The sequence below is a fragment of the Stenella coeruleoalba genome (genome assembly GCF_951394435.1).
Source record: "Stenella coeruleoalba genome assembly, chromosome: 19".
Lineage (NCBI taxonomy): Eukaryota > Metazoa > Chordata > Mammalia > Artiodactyla > Delphinidae > Stenella > Stenella coeruleoalba.
This window is the reverse complement of record NC_137165.1, coordinates 45,504,269-45,525,949: the sequence shown is the minus strand read 5'-3', so window position 1 is coordinate 45,525,949 and position 21,681 is coordinate 45,504,269. Positions and strand designations below refer to the sequence as shown.

Below are 21,681 nucleotides of genomic sequence, written 5' to 3'. Positions count from 1 at the left end.
GTATGAGTCCACTTATATGACATTTCTAGAGTAGTCAAATTCATGGAAACAAAGTAGAATGGTGGTTGCCAGGGACTAAGGGGAGGCATAAACGTGGATTTATTGTTTAATGAGTACAGTTTCATTTTTGCAAGATGAAAAAGTTCTTGAGAGGGACGGTGGTGATGGTTGTACAACAAAGTGAATGCACTGTACACTCAAAAATGCTTAGAATGGGGCTTCCCTGGTGGTGCAGTGGTTGAGAGTCCGCCTGCCAATGCAGGGGACACGGGTTCGAGCCCCGGTCCGGGGGGATGCCGCATGCCGCGGAGTGGTTGGGCCCGTGAGCCATGGCCGCTGGGCCTGCGCGCCCGGAGCCTATGCTCCGCAACGGGAGAGGCCACAACAGTGAGAGGCCCGCGTACCGAAAAATAAATAAATAAATAAATAAATAATAAAATATGGCACAAATAAACTTACCTACGAAAAAGAAACAGACTCACATACATAGAGAACAGACTTGTGGCTGCCAAGGGGGAGGGGAGGCAGGGGACGGTTGGCCTGGGAGTCTGGGATTAAAAGATGCAAACTATTATATATAGAATGGATAAAGAAGGTCTTATTGTATAGCATAGGCAACTATATTCAATATCCTGTAATAAACCATGATGGAAAAGAATATGAAAAAGAATATACAGATAGATAGATAACTGAATCACTTTGCTGTACAAAAGAGACTAACACAACATCGTAAATCAACTATACTTCAGTTTAAAAAAAAAAAGAGTGAAGTTTGATGACCAACCTCTTTCTTTATCTCTCTCATCTAGTTAGAATTAGGAAACAGACATCACCCATTTTTAAAGAATACTTTTAGAAAAACACTCCACCTCTATCTTCCTTGCCACTGTCTCACAGTATACTTAACGGGCAGAACAAAGTGCTTTTCTTGTTCCTTTGGTATTTGCAATCCAAATTCCCAGAAGTCTATATACACATAATGAAAGGGTTAATAAGGAAAGGATTTTGGCAAGATTTTTTTCTAGCCTTTGTTCCTGAGGGTTTTGTATTTTAACGCCACTACTCGTTCTTTGATAGGATTAATGTCTAAATGGAATTTTTTAGTTTTGCTTTCCCCTTTCTCAAATATGGCTCCCTCTTTTGGTGCAGATCATCAAAAATAATTTTCTTAAACTGGAAGTACCCAGAATTGAACTGACTTCCAAGTCATACAGTTAATTAACTTCTTAGAAGGTACCAGAACCAAAGCTAGATTATTCCTATTCCAGTACACTTTGCAGTATATGCAGTTAAAAGGGGGGAGAGGGAGGTTAAGTTAAAAGAGTAAGATATGACTAAAACGAAATTCCATTCTTAGCTCTGTATTCCAAATTGCACAGGAAATTACCAATTAGGTTTCTAAAATTATCAAAAACTGAACCAGGGACTTCCCTGGCGGTCCAGCAGTTAAGACTCCCTGCTTCCACTGCAGGGGGGAAGGGTTCGATCCCTGGTTGGGGAACTAAGATCCCACATGCCGCACGGTGCAGCCAAAAAGTAAAAAAACAAACAAAAAAACAAAATTCTCTTACTGTGAGCATTTGACTGTGAACATTCCTCAGCACAAGGTATATCTGTGAGGGGAATGATACTGCTTGTATCTGATGGCTAATACAGTATAACTATGTTCTATTGTTAAACAGTAAAGATAAGATTCTACAAAACTAGTGTATGAAAAGTGGGAAGAAAGCAAAGAGCCTGACTTAGTCGTGAGAACCTTGGAAAACAGGCAAAACTAATCAACGAAATGAGAAGAAGAGCTTTTACTAGTACTCCAGATCCTTCAGACTGCTCTAACCTGCAAAGGAGTGTTCCTTGGGTAGAAAGCAAGAGCAGTCCAAATTATGAAACAAGATTCCCCAAGAAAGCCTCTAAGGGCAAAAAAAGCTGACCAGCGGGCAAGGAGGTGCTAGGACAAATGACCCTACAACAGAAACTTTGCGGCGCCACACTAACTCAAAGCCTAGCCTCAAATGAACCAAAAAGAACAGAGAGATGGGAAGGGCAATCCTTCTGCAGGGCAAAGTCATCAAATACTCCAGGAATGATTTTTTTTTTTTTTAAATATGACTAAAGTCTAAACAAGGTAAATTTGGGACTAGAAAAAGCCAAGTCTCTTTCTGGATTAGGGAAAAAGGGAAACTGGACTGTAAAACGTCAAAAAGAACAGCCTAAGAAGTGTTTAAACATGGCTAACATACTAGGAAGCAGATTCTAAACTAATCCATCCCATTACACACAGTAGTAGTTAGGACCAAGTGAAACCTACCATCAAGAGGGACCTAGCAAAAAAAAAAAACAAAAAACATTGCAACAGATCTTGTTTAAAACTATTTATTAGAAACATTTTTAGGATGTAACTTTATAAACATTAGCACTGAAAACAAAAGAGGTACCTAGCAATTTGAGACCCAGACAAGGCAAAGAGGAAGAACAAGACTAACCAAGCCAAACCATCTCTAGACTCAAGTTTGAAATAAGAAATCATTGATAGGACTTCCCTGATGGCACAGTGGTTAAGAATCCGCCTGCCAATGCAGGGGACACGGGTTCAATCCCTGGTCCGGGAAGATCCCCCATGATGCGGAGCAACTAAGTCCGTGTACCACAACTACTGAGCCTGCGCTCTAGAGCCTGTGAGCCACAACTACTAAGCCTGTGTGCCACAACTACTGAAACCCACATGCCTAGAGCCCGTGCTCTGCAACAAGAGAAGCCACCGCAATGAGAAGCCCGCACACCACAACCAAGAGTAGCCCCTGCTCGCGGCAAGTAGAGAGAAAGCCCACAGCAACGAAGACCCAGCGCAGCCAAAAATAAATGAATAAATTTAAAGATAAATAAAGTAAAAAATAAAGCCTTAAAAGCATTCAGAAAACGTTAAAAAAAATCATTGATAATACAACCTTACTTGCTTTCTTTCTCCTTGCCTTAAAAAAAAATTTAAGAAATACTTCAATTTAATCTTTAACTAAAAGTAAACAGAAAATAAGAAGTAACATAAATGACTAACAGCCAGGTGTAATGACAATACTGACCACATATAGGAAGGAAGAAAGCAGATGAAAGGTGAAAATCACAAGGAGGAAAACTAGATATGGATATGGATTCTCCAACCACTGTGGCACAAGAGTTCATGTACACTTTGTTAAGTGTCAACCAAATTTATATTACTGACTGTGAAAAAGAGAAATAAGGTATTACTGCACCAAAATCCGTAAGACAAGAATTCAGAAAGGTAAGATCAGCACTCAAAAAACAGTATTTCTATTTGAGGACATTTGCTGATTTAATTCTAAAGAAAAAGCTTTGAAACTGAGCTAGCTGTACTTTTGGAGGCCTGAGTGTGTGGAGAAAGAAGAAAGTCAAAGCCCAGGACCTGCCCAATGAGGGTATTCTGGGAAATCTACCCTATACTTTAAACAAAGAGCACAGGGCTACCCTTTCAGGGTAACAGCCACCTAGGAATACACCAGCCCTCATGAAAACTCAATGGATAGAATTATGGAGATTAGACAAATTTAAAGAGAAAATAAAGAAGTGGAGGTATCAGAAGAAATACAAAAGTGCAAGGAAATTTCAGAACAACCTACTCAGAATTCAGCCCTGGGAAATAAAGACCAGCAATCCAGAAGATAGGGTAAGAGGCAGAGAAAATACAGTAAGAAGGTCTAACATATGTTTAAATGGAATGCAAGAAAGAGAAGACAGAGTGGAAGGCAGAGGCAATATATGAAGAGACAACGGCTGAGAATATTCTAGAACTGATGAAAACCAGCAACCCACAGATTTAAGAAATCCAATAAATTCCAAGCAGAATAAATCAAAATAATCCAACCATTCATAAAAATCTGCATACAGATGTTTATAGCAGCTTTATTCATAACTGCTAAAATTTGGAAGCAACCAAGACATTCTTTAGTAGGTGAATGGACAGATAAATAAACTGTGGTACATCCAGACAATGAAATACTATTCAGTGCTTTAAAAAAAAATTTTTTTAAAAAGAGGTAACAACCCATGACAAGACACAGAGAAAACTTAAATGAGTATTACTAAGTAAAAGAAGCCAATCTGAAAAGGCTACATACGGTATGATTCCAACTACATGACATGCCAGAAAAGACAAAACTATGGAGACAGTAAGAAGATCAGTAGTTGCCTAGGGTTAGGGGAGGGAGGGATGAACAGCTGGAGCACAGAGGATTTTAGGGCAGTAAAACTACTCTGTATGATAGTATAACAAATATATATCATTGTACATTTGACCAAACCCACAGAATGTACAACACCAAGAGTGAACCCTAATGTACACTATGGACTTTGGGTGATAATATGTCAATATAGGTTCATCAGTTGTAACAAATGTGCAGGGCCAGGAGGTATCTGGGAAATCTCTGTACCTTCCACTCAATTTTGCTGTGAGCCTAAAACTGCTCTAAAAACTAAAATCTATTTAAGTGTATTCTCAGGTTCCCCAAAAATATTCAGATGTAAATAAAGCTCAGGAAAATAATAAAGAAAAAAAGTAATCCAATCTAGACATATCTCTCATCCCTACATTATAGTGCAGAAGATCAAAGTCAAAGAGAAAAGCTCAAAAATGGACAAAGAAAAGAGAGATTACCTTCAACAGAATGGCAGTGAGACTAAAAATAAAAAGAGTATAATGGAAGTCAGTGGACAATAGTAAACAATGTACTGAAAGAAAATAACAACCAACTTAGAACTTTAAACCTAGCAAAAATACCACCATTCAAGAATAAAACCAAAAACAGACATTTTAAAGCAGACAAAATGGAAAGACAATCACTGGTAGACCCACACTAGAGAAATTCCAAAGGATATATTTCAGGCAAAAGAAAAAATATTCCAGATAGAAGAGCAGAGATGTGAAAAGGAATGAATGACAAAGAAAGTGGTAAACACATAGGTGAACATGTAGGTTAGGCAAAAAGAACGTAACTATAAAACAGATGCAATAATAATCTGTGGACTCTTAAAAATATATATACAAATGGTGAATACATGACTTTTCTTCATGTATCAAAAGCCATAGAACTCTACAACACGAAGAGTAAATCCTAATGTTAAACTATGGACTTTCATTAATAATAATGTATCAATACCGGTTTATCAACTGTAACAAGTCTACCACACTTACGCAATATGTTAATAATAGGGGAAACTGGAGGGATGGGATGGTAGTATATGACAGCTCTCTGTACTAACTGCTCAATTTTCTATAAATATAAAACTGCTCTAAAAGCCTACTAGTTAAATATATATACATATACAATTAAATACAGAACAACAGCATGTGAGGTGGGAGAGGAATAATGGAGTTAATGTTCAAGGCCCTTATACTGACAAAAAGGAGGGCAAAGGTATTGATTTAACATTAATCTTTAATAAACTGAGGATACATATTGTAATTTCTGTGGTAACCAATAAAAGAGTGCATAACTTTCAAACTAGAAGGTGGAAAAATGGAATATTAAAAATAAATAATAATATAACTGACAAAAATTTGAAGGTGGGGGAAATAGTAGGAGAATGTTTGTCTTTCATAGCAGACAATTACTCAATAAATTACAAAAAAATTTCAAAAGAAGGTAAAAGAAGCATAAGAAAGATTTTAAAAGAAACATAAGGAAGATTTAAGCCAAAATATACGTCATTGCTTTAAATACAATCTTAGACAAGAGTTTGGAGCTAGATTAAAAGAAGAAACATGGGGGCTTCCCTGGTGGCGCAGTGGTTGACAGTCCGCCTGCCGATGCAGGGGATGCGGGTTCGTGCCCCGGTCCGGGAAGATCCCACATGCCGCGGAGCGGCTGGGCCCGTGAGCCATGGCCGCTGAGCCAGCGCGTCCGGAGCCTGTGCTCCGCAACGGGAGAGGCCACAACAGTGAGAGGCCCGCGTACCGCAAAAAAAAAAAAAAAAGAAGAAACTTGCCTATATGGGTGACAATTAACTCTATTTTCATCTTCTCAATACTCTTTTCCAATTCAACAAAGATTTATTCAGTGTATACAATGTGCTGAGCACTTGAATAGTCAGAAATAAAGGTATCACCCATGTTCTCAAGGAGACTAATGGGGAAAACAAATGTGTTATAATAAAAGTAGGTTATCAGGTGTTAATAAGATAATGCAACTAGATGGTGCAGCTATCTGGAAAAGCTATACAGAAGGGATATCCGGATTATGCTTTGAAAAGTAAACTGAAAGTTCATTTGACAAATAAAAAGGAACGGTACAGGAGACATCACAACCCTGTTTACTAACATGACAGGTTAGAATATCAGTCATGGTCTGAGGTAGCAGCGACCAGCATTGGAGGAGTAGATGATCCATGAAGTTAAAAAGTTTGGATAGGGAGTTTTAACTCTACCCAGTAGACAATGTGGAGCCTTTAAAGCAAGGGAGTAAAACAATAATATTGGTATTTTTAGAAATATAACTGGTGGCAGGTTACAAAAAGATGAATGGGATAGGAGAAACTAGCTATTACAGTTATGAATGAGGAAGGTCTGGATTAAGGCAGTAGCAGTGGCGCAGACAAATACTAGAGAAAGAAGAGAAATGAGTTGATACTTGACTACATGTGAAATGAGGGTAGAATTGAAGGAATACTAAAGTACAGATGGTCCCCGACTTATAATTGTTCCACTTAATGATTTTTCAACCTTATGATGGTGCAAAAATGATATACATTCAGTTAAAACCATACTCCAAACTTTGAATTGTGATCTTTTCCCGGGCTAGTAATACGTGACACAACACTCTCTCACGACGCTGGGCAGCGGCATCAGCACAGCTCCCAGTGAGCCATGCAATCACGAGGGTAAAAGAACCAAGACACTTATAACCATTCTGTACCTAGACAATCATTCTGCTTTTCACTTTCAGTATGGTATTCAATAAATGACATGAGATATTCAATACTTTATTGTAAAATACACTTTGTGTTAGATGATTTTGCCCAATAGTAGGTTAATGTAAGTGTTCTGAGCACGTTTAAGGTAGGCCAGGCTAAGTTACCATGTTCGGTAGGTTAGGTATGTTAAATGCATTTTCAACTTCTGATATTTTCAACTTACAATGAGTTTACCAAGACATAACCCCACTGTAAGTCGAGGAAGATCTGTAATGAAAAGGAGAACGTAACATAAAAGCAAACATAATAAATTTATCAACAGTTCCTTAAAACTAACCGGTATAAATGTACACTATTTTTCAACATTTATGCTTATTGACCATCTAACTATGTACTAAATATAAACACCTAAACACACTGTTCAAAATTACTGGCACTGGTATGTGAAATAGCTAACATTAGATATTGATAACTGACACCTTCTAATTGATGCAATTCACTAAATGACAGGAGAAAGGTATTGGCTGGTTAAAGGTCTTTTCAGAAATCAAATGTGATCATTTAAAATGTTCACATATCAGACTCACAAATTTATAAAAGATAGGAAAAGAGATCATTTTTCTTTAAGAAGACATCAATAATCTACTATGTGGTACTACCTAAAATTACATGCTCTTGCTTCAGGCTCTATAAAGTGAAGGTTCTTACTGTGCCAAAAGAGATAGTCCCACTTTTCATGGCTTCTCATTTTGCTCTTCTTGTCAATACCATCAACACACTGCATAATCCATTTCATTCAATACAACTGAAACCAACGACATTAATCAAAAAAGTAAGTGATAGTGTGGAATCCTAAAAAAATAACACCTTAAACGTTTTCTTTGAACTTAAAACATAAATGTTTATTCTGTTGCCAAGCTTTTGATACAGGCCCTTTGAGTTATAGATCCACTATAGTTTCACACTGTCTTACACAAACCACACCCATAATGCATCATCTACAATTTCCAGTTTCAATTTCTTTAAAAGTGAAGCAAGAACTTTAAAGATACTTTCCAAGGATCTAAATGAAGAATTCTTCCAGATTAAAAAAAAACTTTTTTATAAATTTTTATAGTTATCTCCTTATTGACTCATTTTATATTCAGTCTTTCCAAGGCAGTTACCTTAGTTTTCACCAAATCGACAATTCTTTCATTTTACAATCATATGTCAATGGTTGACACAATTTTGTATTGAACTATATGATTATAATACAAGTGCAAGCTGTCATAAAGTGACTCTTGGTAAGTCTATAAATCAACTGGTGGGAGCAATGCAGTGGGCATCAGTTAGTATGTCTTATAAAAAGAGAAGGAGTGTTTATTAAGACTAGTATCCCTATTATGAAAGATCTAAATTCACTTATTGCTTTTATTGTACTCAGGACAGTATCTGGCACACAGGAAGTACTTTAAGAGTATTTGTTACTATCTTAGCATTAAAATTCAACTAGGTACAGTTAACAGTGCATGCAAGGGTGGAAATCCACCTACTTTACAGTCTCCAGAATCAGAGACAAGACTACCTGTATTTAAGTTGTCAAAAGGGGAGAGAGTAGGGAATATAAACTGCATTAAGTCCTCATTGAAAACATATGAATACAAGGTACAGTCAGTTTCACATTACTGCGAGTGGATTATCTAGCACTTAAAGGAAGAGAACTTAAAAGAAGGATAGCTCACATGTCAAGTCAACAAGAAATGAAGAAGCAGGTTCGTAACCCAATTAATCTATCACCTCAAAAATGCTAAGAGTATGGCTACAGGTCCTCGTAAAAGTGGCAGCTAGACTAGAGGAGGAAAGTCAGCTATAGCTTAGTGCACATCAGGTTACCTTCCTCTATTATCAACTCACTGATGACAGAAAGCATCAATCTCTTAAACAAAACCACATGGTGCATCCCAAAGCGCAAAACAAATGCCTTTGTTTTACCAATTATTATAAGTTAAATATTATACATAAAATTATATAAAATTAATGCATATAAATGCAATGTACAATAAAATTTTTAATTTGCCAATAACCTAAATATAAGTAAAGAGCAACTTAAATACTATAAGTAATAAATGCGGTGGCTTGGCCATTTTCTTTTAGCCTAAGTTTTGTGATGTATATCCAATTTGCAGGTACAAAACACTCAAGGCAACATGACAGAATATCTACAATAACCAGGAAGTTCAAAGACTGCAGCTACTTTAAACACCCTGTCCACTAGGAAAGAATCCACAGTGGCACTGACCTTCTTCCTTCTATGGACATCAAAAAGTACTGAAAATGTTATGAATAGTTCGCAGAAACTCAAGAGACAGCCCATGAGGCTGCACCAGTCCCACTAGATGGCACTATCACAGGAAAGTCACTCTGCTCTCCCATTTGGAGCAAGGGCTGAAAGCGCTCATGATCTCTGTAAAAATGAAAGCTGTCATCAACACAGTGACATCCTCATTGAGAAATTATGACCCATAATGAGGAATTCCAAGCTAGAAGGAGGAGCTTATCCAAAAGCACCTTTTCTCCCAGTACTGTGGTCACCTCCCCACTCCTATTTCAAATCAGTGGTCTGAGAGATACAATGTCTTGCAGGCAAAAGAAGTCCTGCAAAATGGAGATTTTCTTTTTCCTCTTCCTAACTCCACAAAATAATTTACTTGCCTTTTTTTTTTCTTCGCAAGTTTCTTTGCTATGGGTAAAAATACTCTCCTGCTAGTCCATGAATAACAAATTTATTGTAATCAATATACTTACCATGATTGGAAATTTCAAAATAACATACAATTAATGGCATAAAAGCTTTTGGATATGAAGTAACTTCTTTCTATGTATCAAAGGGAGAACTTCCTATTAAACAGATAAAGTTTTCTGACACCTTAGTTACATGATTTTAGGTTGGGCCTGGGCAGCAGAATTCACAATGTTACTCATTCCCCTAACTTACGCTCTACCCCATGGAAAGTATGCTTGGATACAGCTACCATGAACCTAAAAACAGAAGGAAAGAAAAGCATCCTAACAAGGAAGCCTAAAGAGTTTAAACCGCATACAATTTGAATACAAACTCACTTTTACTCACTAGGTGACCATCTAAACAGACAGATTTGGATAAGAGCCTTTTGCTGAATTCCCCAGTTAAAAGACACAACAAAGGTTATTATTAGGTAATCAATTGAATCAGAGATCAATTTAATACTCAAATATACTGCTCACTTACAGTTGAAGCTACTTCACCTAGATCAGAGAATTTACATTTACACATGTAACTTTAATATACAGCAACAGTCAGGAGTATAGCTGCTCCAAAGTGCCACAAAAGTCAGTTACTTAATTAAAGAGGCCAAGAAACTAAGAATTACAAAATATGTAACAAATCCTGTGTTCCCATAGCACCTCACCACAGCTCTAATACAGCTCTCATCACAGCATCAGCTCTCTGTCTAGAGCACTTGCCCTCTCCACACTGCGGGGGGGCTTGGAAGCACTGTACTGAGGCGTCATCCCTAACACCCTGCACAATGCCTAGTATGGAGCAGGTACTCAGTAGCTGCTGAATGAACAAAAACTATCAGGCTATTCCAGCTCACCAAAATTATGAGACTCCTCAAAGCAGCCAGTTTTTCCAACTAAACCCTGACAAACACCTTCTCCTTTAAGAAGCTACTGGGTCTTCCCTAGTGGCGCAGTGGTTAAGAACCCGCTTGCTAATGCAGGGGACATGTGTTCGAGCCCTGGTTCAGGAAGATCCCACATGCCGCGGAGCAACTAAGCCCATGTGCCACAACTACTGAGTCTGCGCTCTAGAGCCCACGAGCCACAACTACTGCGCCCAAGTGCCACAACTACTGCAGCCCGCATGCCTAGAGCCCGTGCTCCGCAACAAGAGAAGCCACCGCAATGAGAAGCCCGTGCACCGCAACAAAGAGTAACCCTCGCTTGCGGCAACTAGAGAAAGCCCGCGTGCAGCAACAAAGACCCAACACAGCCTAAATAAATATATAAATAAAAAATAAGAAGCTACTGACCAAAGCATGAGACTAAGATCTAAGTCACCATTAGAAATAAGATTTCTTGAAAAGCACAGGAAGGAATGTATCACATGAAGTCAAAGATCAAAAATTCTCGAGTCTCAAGTCCAAGGAAGCAACATCTTGGATTGGTGAAAATTTTAAATAAAACATCATAAATATATTTTATATATTGTATTAAAATCATAAATATGTTTTACATTTTGTACTAAAGCCATCCTATGAGAGTAGAGGGGTGAGGTAGCAGGTATATACGATTGCACAGGAAGCCATAACACTGCTTAACTTAACACCCGCCCATTAATGAGGCCTGATCTTATTTTATGCTCCTGGAACAAAATAAAGAATGAACAAGAAGGAAAAATAGAAGGAGAGAAAAAGCAGTCTGGGGGTACAACCAGGAGGAATCTGCTGAACTGCAGATTTGGAGGACTAACAGACTTAGCAGAGGCAGATTTTTCAAAACTCTACACATAACTATCCAGAAAGTCTAGCGTAATGAAGCTATGCCAATACCTTTGCATTAACAGTTTTTTCTGAGTGACTGAGCTTTGACAAAATGTGGCATAGAATCTACATACACATCCTGTTAATATCCTTGCAACAGACCCATGGGAAACCTCTCCCATATTAGAGGGTAAAAAGAAGTATATCCTCCCATAGAGAGTACCTTCAAGCAAGCATACTGTTAAATGACTGGAACAACTGGTAGGATTTAAAAGTTCACTGGAACCGTAAGCCAAATTGTCTCCCCCTTCAGTGTATCTGTATGATCCACCCAAATTGCTCTTTGTTTTTAAATGTGTTTACATTAGATTATAATCAGTGTTTGTTATCATCATTTTACTCACCTTACTAACACCAACTCCAGTAAACCTGGCCTCTAATAATTCCTGCCGTCGGGGGTCCAGGCTATGCAATTCTTCCATCATTTCTACTGAAAAAGAAAAAGTACCTGTGAGACCATAAAAGCTAAAACATGAGGAACCAATTTTTAGATATAACAAAACTCAGAGTAATTATTTCACCAAACGGTCACATACAGGTAAACCTCAAATAAATATGGCATACAAGTAATAAACTACAATGTGCTGCACCAAACAGTAATACATTTAAAGTTATAAAGTGGCTCAAAAGTCCTCTTCTGAGCAGTGGTTAAGAATCCGCCTGCCAATGCAGGGGACACGGGTTCGAGCCCTGGTCCGCGAAGATCCGACATACCACGGAGCAACTAAGCCCGTGCGCCACAACTACTGAGCCTGTGTGCCACAACTACTGAAGCCCACGCGCCCAGAGCCCGTGCTCCGCAACAAGAGAAGCCACTGCAATGAGTAACCCCCTGCTCACCACAACTAGAGAAAGCCCACACGCAGCAACTAAGACCCAATGCAGCCAAAAAAAAAAAAAATACAGCATGAATCAGAAGCTACTAGTAACTTAAAATAATGCTATTATATGCCTCCTTGCTCTAAGGACCAGATAGTAGCTCATGAAAAATGGAATTACTTCAAATTTAATAGAGAACCCATGGTAAAACCATCAACCGGCATTCACTCAGGAAATTAGTATAGCTCCATAACCATCCCTTTACAAAATCTTTCTCTGCCACTCCCTGGAGCAAGTAGGTTTCTCTAGACATCTGCTTTTAGCACTCCTTCCAAGCAGGGAGGGGCAGGAGGACACCATTTTTAAACTCCTTCCACGACCAATTAATGCACAGGCTACTCTCAGCAAATACCTCCATCATTTGCAAGAGATCAACTCTTGCAGAACCCACTGGAAACCTCCCCAATATTAAAAGTAGAAGAGGTGCATATACCATTACATAGAACCCCTTTGAACATATTATTAAATAGTTATTGGAATGATTGGCATGATTTAAAAGTTCACTGAAAACATGAATGAAACATGCTCCTCTGCAATCTAACACCTCCACAATTTCCAGTAACAACCCCTACAAAGTCCTCCAGTTTCATTTCCCTTCCTGGATTGAGAGCCTGGGGCAAAGGGGAATGAAAGGGTGGCAAATTAAAGTTTCACCCACACAGACAAGTGCAGGTTAGAGAGGGAATTAGGAAATTCTCGGAAGGGTAGAAAGGCATCTTAAAAAAGAAAAAGGAAAGAAAAAAAGAAGAAGAAAAGAGATTGAGCCAGTGTTTCCCTAAGTGGCCTTCCTCGCGTCTCGCCCTGCCCTAATCGAGGCCAGTATGGCAGAGGTTGCAACCTCCCTTCAAGACCCAGGGTCTCTCGTCACGTTTCCTAAACCTCCATCCTCAGGCCTGGCCCGGAAAATGACGCCCCAGCGGTTATTCCATTTAATGTCAACTCATGTTAAGGAAAGATCCACTCTGTTCCATTCCAGCGGGGCCTTAGACTGGGATCCTCCCTGTAGCCCACAGCCAGGAAGCAGGACCGATGGGGCCTGGTCCCGGCGCCCCTCGCCTCCCGCCGGCTCCAAACTTTCCCCAACTCCAGGCCCACCTGTCACGGAGGGAGGGCGGGCCAGCTCTCGGGGGCGCCCGGGAAGCTGCCGGGGCCTCCAGCTGCCCGGGCGCCCCCCTCTCCCCGCCGGCCGCCGGCCCCACTCCCAGGCCGGGGCCGCCTGGGCCTCCCCCATCTTCGGCCCGGCCCCTCAGCGACCCGCAGCCCTCGGAAAGCCCCTCCCGCCTCAGAGCCGAGGAGGTGCGGCCCCGCGCCGGCCCCCGTGTGGGCCCGGGCCGCAGCCTTCTCAGCCGAGGGGGTCGCCCGGATGGTTAATGCCCCAGGCCCGGCGCCCTCCCCCGCTCGGGGCTCAGCCTCTCACCTGCCGCCGCCGCTGCCGCCGCTCCACGCTCCTCCCGGGAGGGGCCCCGACCCGACCCGGCTGCGGACCGCTCTGCTCTCCCCCTGGGCAGGCCCGGGGCGGAGCCGGGGCCTCTCCTGAGCACCGCAACCCCCCGCCCGGGCAGCCGCCGCCGGCGCTGGGCTCCACGAGAGGGCGGGCGGGGGAGGGGGGCCTCGGAGGCCGCAGATCCCCGGGCTCGCGTACAGAGCCAGGCGCCCGACGCGGGCCCGGGCCCGGGCGGCCGCGGGGGGCGCGGGACCGGTCTCCTGGCGCCGGACAAAGGCCAAGGGAGGCACAGAAGGGCCCAGGCCCGGCCGGGAGGTGGGGGCCCACTCGGCTAGGGGCCACTCGGGTGCGGCGTGGAGGGCGGGGGGGGGATCGGAACCGCTGGTGCCCACGACCCGCCTCCGGCCCCTTAATCCGGATCGGTTCGGTCCGGATTAGTAGTGATCGGTGTAAACACACTAGTGAAACCGCGTGTTTCCTCGCGAGATTTGCACGGCTGGGAGGCAGGGGGGGGTCCAGTGGGGGTGGGGGAAGAGCCGACAGTGGGGGAGGAGGGGGAGGGGACGAGGAAGGTGGGGGGGTCCCCGCTGCCCCGGCGCCCCGCCTCCTCCAATCAGCGGCCGGGCTGGCGGGCAGGGGTTAACCAGGGGACCCCGCGCCGGCTGAGGAGGCCGCCGCCTTGCCGGGCGGCTGAAGGAGGGCGGGCGAACGGGCGGCGCCGGCGGACCCGCAGCGACGCTAGGAGAGGTCGGACCCGTTCGGAGCTCCGGAGACCCCACTGCCGTCTACGTAAAATCGGCCCTCGCCCCGCGGGACCGGCCCCAGCCGAGGAGGTTGGGCCGGCGCCCTGGGTCGCGGACCGGAGCTAGAGGGGCCTCGCCGCCGGGGCCGGGCGCTTCCCCGATACGCCTCGTCGAACCCTGCGCCAGCCTAATCCCTGGTCTCCACGAGTTTGGGTGAGAAGTGGGGTTGCTCTGCCCAGGATGGATTTTAGAGCAAGAAAGCCCGTGTGCCGGCGAACCCCGCCCGAACTTCCCCGGAGACGCCCAGTTAGTGAGTTGGCTGTGCCCACCCGTGTTGGCCGGCTCCCACGCCCCGCCACTCTCCAAACTCACCCTCCCACTCCCCAAATCCAAGCCGCCTTGGAAAGCGGACAGCGCTTCACCTCCACGTACCTGGTTGGCAGGACGTCTCCAGGGACAAGAGGTCCTCTGGGATCAAGGCTGACTCCCCACCCCCACCAGGATGCTGCCCCAAAGGGACTCTCTCGGTGCCCCCGGGGGGAGGTTCCATTTCAACCTTTGATTAACAACAAGGCCATCCTGGGTACTTAGGGGGCTCGGAGGGTAAGGGCTAGAATGGAGAAAACAGGCCTGCCCCTCAGTGTCTGCTGAGGAATGGGAAATGTGAAAGGGTGCAGTAGTTCCCGCAGCTAGGAGGGCTTCCTGCACAGAAAAAGCCTCCCATTTTGATCACCCAGCACCAGAGAAAAAATCACATTCTCCACCGACTTCTATGAGCCAGGACACTGACTTAAACTCAAATACCCAACTTTTTATTTTCCTTTGATGCTGCCTTGATCAGATGTCTGAAGATGACTTAAGGACTACAGGCAAATCACTTGGGAAAAATTCAGATAATGAACAAGAGCCTTGAACTTTTCCAGGGGGTAGGCAAGTACTTCAAGGGGAGTTTCTGCCTTTCTTTCTTCCTTATTCTTAATTCAGCCTGTATTAATGGAACACAAACCTGCTGGAAGGGCAAAGGATGGCAGTTTACTTTTTGTTAGTTGCCCAGCCTTCCAAAGCCTTGGACAAATTCAAGCACTGTGGAAAAACTCCATTCAACCAAGAGTCACCTTGCTTCGAACCCAGCCAGGTTGGGCCCTGTGCACGCACATATTTCCAAAGATAACAATGTTTGAAGGGGAGGGGGAGAGCAAGTTCCAGGCAGACGAGGGTGAAAAAGGGCAAAGTGAAGGACTATCAAGAGAGCAGGAGAACCAAGAGTACCTTTCCCTACAACTCGAAAAGCAAGTGAGGCAAGCTCTGTCATTATAGCGAATGATCAAAAAAGTAGTAACTCCTTAAAATGACACTGGAATGTCTCAAATGAGAAGAGTTTAAAAGGAAGAGCGCCGGACAGAGTTGGAGCTGAGTTCCAGCCAGCTCTTTCACAGACAAGCTGCATGGACCAGTTACCTAACCTTTCAAGTTTCGCCAACCTCATCTGTGAAGGAGTTTGGACTAGAGGATAATAAGATAATAATAAGGCTATGATTCTATTTTTTCAGCTAATTTTTAATTTTTTCTTTGGCCACACCATGCAACATGGGAGATCTTAGTTCCCCCGACCAGGGATCAAACTCGTGCCCCCTGCATTGGGAGCACGGAGTGTTAACCACTGGACCACTGGGGAAGTCCCTGAGGTAATTATTTTTTAAAAAATAAAAGTAGTTACTGAAATACAGGAAAAGATGAGATTTTTAGTTTCACTTTGCCTAGTGCATTTTCCTCTGCATGTCAAAGAACTTACACTGCCATAGGTCTGTTCACAGCCCCACTCCACGTTTAACACTCATCCCAGCAGGAATTGCTCAAAGGAATTTAATGAATTTGCTTACCACAAAAATGAGGTGCTTCTGTTTATAAGCATCATATAAATGAAAATATCAACAGTAAGGAAAAAGAAAAATAGATGGATAATTTCAAAATAAGCTCTGTTGTTGTCAGATGGTTCTCACAATGTAATTTAACCTTGGGTTCATGAACCAACCAGTTTAAAGTGTGTTTACTGGGACTTCCCTGGCAGTTCAGTGGTTAAGACTGTGCTTCCAATGCAGGGGGCTTGGGTTTGATCCCTGGTCGGGGAACCAAGATCCCACATGCCATGTGCCCAGAAATAAATAATTAATTAATTAAAGTGTGTTTGCTCACAGGGCAACTTTGTGAGACTCAACTTGTCATAGACTGGCAAATGGTGACACTCCCCATGCAAAGGCCCAATTCCCATCAGCTTCAGAAGGCTCAAACATGGATTCATTTAGATGTGCACGTTGATCATCTGGTCCTTCCTGCCTTCAGTGTATGACAAGTTCTCCAGGTTCATGTTCATAGTCACAGAGAGGACCAGGGCACTGGTGTTCCCCAAGCTGTGCTCTGCACATCTCGATAGGTTAAATGCTTTAAAGGGAGTAGATGTACACTGGACCTCGGGAAACTAGGTTAAAGTGGAATCCTTTATTTCAGTACTACTTAGAGCCTAAAATGTACAATAGGCATACGACAATCTCCAGGTGGGGGATCAGGGTATTCAGTGGTTTCCTATTTGATGTTCGGAACCACCACCCTGGTTTTTTGTTGGCTGGTTTGTGGTTTCAGGTACTCATGGGAGAGGTGTTTTGAGAAAGACACTGGGAAAAACTAAAGTAGTTCTAGCACTCTTTTGCCCTTTCACCTGTACCACACTAAAGAATGTCCAGCATCTTCTTCAGTGTTTCTTAATGTCCACCATCTGGCATATATTACTGAGCAGGGGGCCTTACCTGCACCTTTTCCAGAAGGGGCCTGCAGTGTGGTGGCTAAGAGGACAAACTTCCTAGTCAAGCCCCCTGGTTTTCATCTTGGCCCTGACTCTTACCAGCTGTGTGGCCTTAGGCAAGATATTTAACTTCTCTAAGCCTCAGTTTCTTTATCCATCAAATGGTGTTAAAAACCTCACAGGACTGTTGGAAGATGAAATGAGATAATGGTGTGTGCCTGACAGAGTAATCCCTAAATAAATGGTCCCCAAACCACACTTCTACCAAGGATGTAGACATTTGTCATTAGATTGGTTAGCAGTACACAGTTTAACTTCGGAAACCAGGCTGCCAATGTACTGAGTTGTTTGTGGGTCTATTTTCTTCATAACAGAAAAAGGACTTGATGTCCCTTTAAAGAATGCATTACAAAAAAAAAAAAAGTATTACATTTTATTTTGGGGGGGCGCGGGTAAGTAGAGAAAAATGTAAAAGTCATCTGGTCTGTTTATGTTCTTCCCCCATCCTGGAGAATTGAGGGTTTCTAATGGTGAGAAGAAATAACAAATTTTGTGAAGGCAATATTTCCACTATAAATTCTGGTAGGCAGGGCAGTGTAGAACGTCAGGGCACTGGTGGTTGGAATGAACTAGGTCCTAACCCCGTCTCTTCACCTGTCAGTTTCCTCATCTGAAAACTGGCCGGCACACCTAATCCCATGAGTGGCTTTAATTAAAGTTGAAATAGTGATAGGAAACGCCTTGTAACTGTGCCTGACATACAGTAGGCATTTGGTCAGTGTTATTTCCTCCCTTCTCCCCATTTCTAACAAAGTGGAAAAGCATCTGGTTGCCATGAAAGTGCACTATAGACGAAATAAATTCAGATCTCAGCCTGCGTAAGATTCTCTGCCTATCTCTATGTTTTTCATACCCTTCTTCTGCCCAGCTTGCTTCAGAAAGCTTTCCCGAGCAAGTCTCCTTGACACACTTTACTCTCTTTATCGTCATGCGTTCTTCCCCGCAGCCCAGTGATGCTGGAACAATATTCTTATTCTCCTGGAGAGTACCTCCCTTCTTTAATTTCCTCTTTCAACTCCCTCCCCAAATGTTACTTTTTAATACTTGTCTTCCCTGAATTGTGTGTTCCTTCTTCCCAGCAGCTGAAATGTAAAAGAAACAAGTAGAGGAGCAAAGAGAATAAATGCCCCTGAAAAGTAACAAGCCCCCTCCCCTGAGCTATTGAATCCTCCATTTTGGTCTTTCTCAGAAGACATCAAGATAGGGAACAACAGCAAACACACTGCATTTGTGGAAGCTGGCAAAAGTGTATTTTATAAATCTTAGTTCTTCCATTGACCTTTCATATTAGGCTTAAGTAATCAACCTTCAGACACAGTGGCACAGGTCATGAGGGAAAGGGGGCCCAAGCCCACAGAGAAGACAGAAGGGGATCATTCGGCTAGTGGCCTTGGGCATGGTCAGCCCAGAAAGGCAAGTCAGAAGATGGATATTGTATAGCCTCTGAGTTAAGAACGAGTTTTATTTTTAATGGCTGAAAGAAAATCAAAAGAAGAATAGTATTTCGTGACGTGAAAATTACATTAACTAATTTTGGTGTCCATTAGTAAAGTTTCATTAGAACACAGCCACACTAATTCCTTTACATACAGTCTGTGGCTGATTTTGCACTACAAATGGCAGAATTGAGTAGTTGTGACAGGCAGGCAACGCCTAAAATGTTTAGTATCTGGTCCTTTACAGAAACAGTTAGTCAACCCTTGCTCTAGGCCAGGCCTTCGCAAATTGGACCAAGCATACGTATCCCTTGGGCATCTTGCCAAAATGCGTCTGGGATAGGGCCTGAGAGTCTGCATTTCTGACAGCCCCAGGTGATGCTGTTGCTGCGGGTCTGCAGGCCACACTGGATTTCAATGCTCTGAAGGCTTGTCTGTTACATTAGTGAATGCTTTATGTGAATGCTTTGTTAAGTACAGTGAGCAAGTCTTTAAAAGTATGAAAAATTGGAGTGTAACCCATGATAATAACCTCAGTCGAATCTTCCACATTTCACTCCACTGTTTTGGCATCATGTGACAGCCTGAATAGCCGTGGAAATGGATTTGCCAGCCACCTTGCTGAGGCCAAAGGGATGGCAGCCCCAGCCCTCTTGTGATGTGGTGCTTCCTCTTATTGGCCCTAAACGTACCAGTCCAACTACAGAAGGGCCTTCTGTGTCCTGGTATTGCAGAATTTGGAAAGGAGATCTGAGTTCACCTTATGCAAAATACTCGACTCTTCCAACTGCAGGCAAGCAGTCCTCTCCCAGCTCTTTCTTCAGTGAGCAGTGCTTCTCAGGGTGACAAACTCCTGCAGAAACAGCTTGGATTCAAATCCCAGCCCTTCTACATACATGTTCTGAGACCCAAGGACACGTGACTTCTGGAGCCTCGATTTCCTTATCCGTGCAATGGAGATAATGTATGTAAAGCACCTGGCTTACTGCCGGATTCCTGCCAGGTGCTTCCAACCTGAGAGCATCATAAAACTTACATCCAAACCCTGCTCCTCCCCCTACCTAACTCATGTTAGAAAATGTCATTTCCATTCTTTCATTATTTATATCAAAAACCCTGGAATCATCCTCTCTTACACCCTTATCCCCAGCACCTCCACTCCAGCCTCACTGGCCTCCTCCCACACCTCAGGGCCTTTGCACTTACTATCCCTCTACCTGGAACACTTTCACCAGACACTTAGCAGGTGTGGCCACATGTTACTGCATTGCACGGAATGTGTCCTATCTTCTGCGTATGTGTGATAATGATACGGAGCTGGCAAGTGGCTGCCTTTCCATGATAGAGTGAGAAGAACCTCCAGGCCGTTTCAAGAGACAACCATGCTAGGCTTTTGAGTAGAAATAAGTGAGGAGGGCAGTTTGAAAAGAAAGACCATTTCATCACAAGAAAAACAATTTTGGGGGCTTCCTTGGTGGTGCAGTGGTTAAGAATCTGCCTGCCAACGCAGGGGACACGGGTTCGAGCCCTGGTCCGGGAAGATCCCACATGCCGTGGAGCAACTAAGCCCGCGTGCCACAACTACTGAGCCTGTGCTCTAGAGCCCATGAGCCACAACTACTGAGTCCACATGCCACAACTACTGAGCCCGTGCGCCTAGAGCCCGTGCTCCGCAACAAGAGAAGCCACCGCAGTGAGAAGCCCGCACACCGCAACGAAGAGTAGCCCCCAACTCGCCGCAATTAGAGAAAGCCCACGCGCAGCAACGAAGACCCAACGCAGCCAAAAATAAATACCATAAATAAATTTTTATAAAAGAAAAACAATTTTCTTCTACTTCTTTAATTTTGTATCTATATGCGATGGTGGCTGTTCACTAAACTTATTGTGACAATCATTTCATGATGTACGTAAGTCATTATGCTGTACACCTTAAACGTATACAGTGCTGTAGGTCAGTTATATCTCAATAAAACTGGAAGATAAAAACAAAATAAAAAGAGCAAAACCAAATCCTTGCTCTCAGGTGCATGACAGTGAGAGAAACAGACAAAAAACACAAAACTATATGTCAGAGGTGCTGAGTGTCATGGAGAAATAGAAAGCAGGGTACGAGGATAGAGTGCTAGACCCCAGTGGTGGCAGGGATGCTTCTTTATATAGGGAGGTAGGTCAGGGACAGCTGTCCTCTGATAACGTGACGTGACGTCTGAAACAAAGGTGCAAACCTTGTCACCGTCTGGGGGAAGAGCCTTCCAGGCAGAGAGAACAGTGAGTGAAAATGGCCTGGGGCCAGGACCAGCGTGTTTGCAGCAGGATGACTTGTCAGGCAAAACTGCAGCGTCTCTCTGGGCCTTCTGGGCCTTGCACGACAGGGTGAGAAGATGCCTGCTGCTGAGCCGGGCATGGGTGTAGGCCACAATTTCACCAAGGTTTCGACATAATAAGGTGCTTTATGCTGCAGTGAGATTCAGTGTCTTGAGCCTGCGTTTAATGCCTGATCCCAAAGGGCAGGGATTATAACAAAAAGCATTTATTGAGCATTTATGGGGAAGGCACTGGAATGAGAGCATGTTCATTATTACCTTTAATCCTTTCAACCTTGAGGGAGGCCCACCATACAGAGGAGGAGGAGACAGTGGAGAGGAGGTGAGGGAGTTCTCTGAAAGGCGGTCTGGCTCCAGGACCGGTGCCCTCTGCCCCACCAGGCAGGGTTAGCGTGGGCCAGGGCGCGCAGTGCTCAATCCTGCCCCTCCTGGCTGACTCCAGGTTCCACCTGCTCCTTTAGTTTGCTTCAGTTAACACTAACTTTCTGTCACCTGCTTCTGGCTTC

General features: G+C 43.4%; 1 protein-coding gene across 7 annotated transcripts in view; it reads right to left on the bottom strand.

The window, feature by feature from the left end:
* TLK2 (tousled like kinase 2) overlaps positions 1 to 14,253 on the bottom strand; it is a 102,023-nt gene extending 87,770 nt beyond the window's left edge. For 3 of the 7 annotated variants that reach the window (XM_079905970.1, XM_079905968.1, XM_079905972.1), the window contains exons 1-2: positions 13,786 to 14,253; positions 11,834 to 11,919 (exon numbers count right to left, since the gene is read on the bottom strand). In XM_079905970.1, coding sequence (XP_079762096.1) covers positions 11,834 to 11,914 — 81 coding nt within the window. In that variant the 5' untranslated portion in view covers positions 11,915 to 11,919; positions 13,786 to 14,253. Of the gene's footprint in view, positions 1 to 7,629; positions 7,727 to 11,833; positions 11,923 to 13,463; positions 13,684 to 13,785 lie in introns of those variants that run through there. The other 4 variants (XM_079905969.1, XM_079905973.1, XM_079905974.1 and 1 more) reach the window with 4 other exon arrangements.
* Positions 14,254 to 21,681: the final 7,428 nt, after the last annotated feature.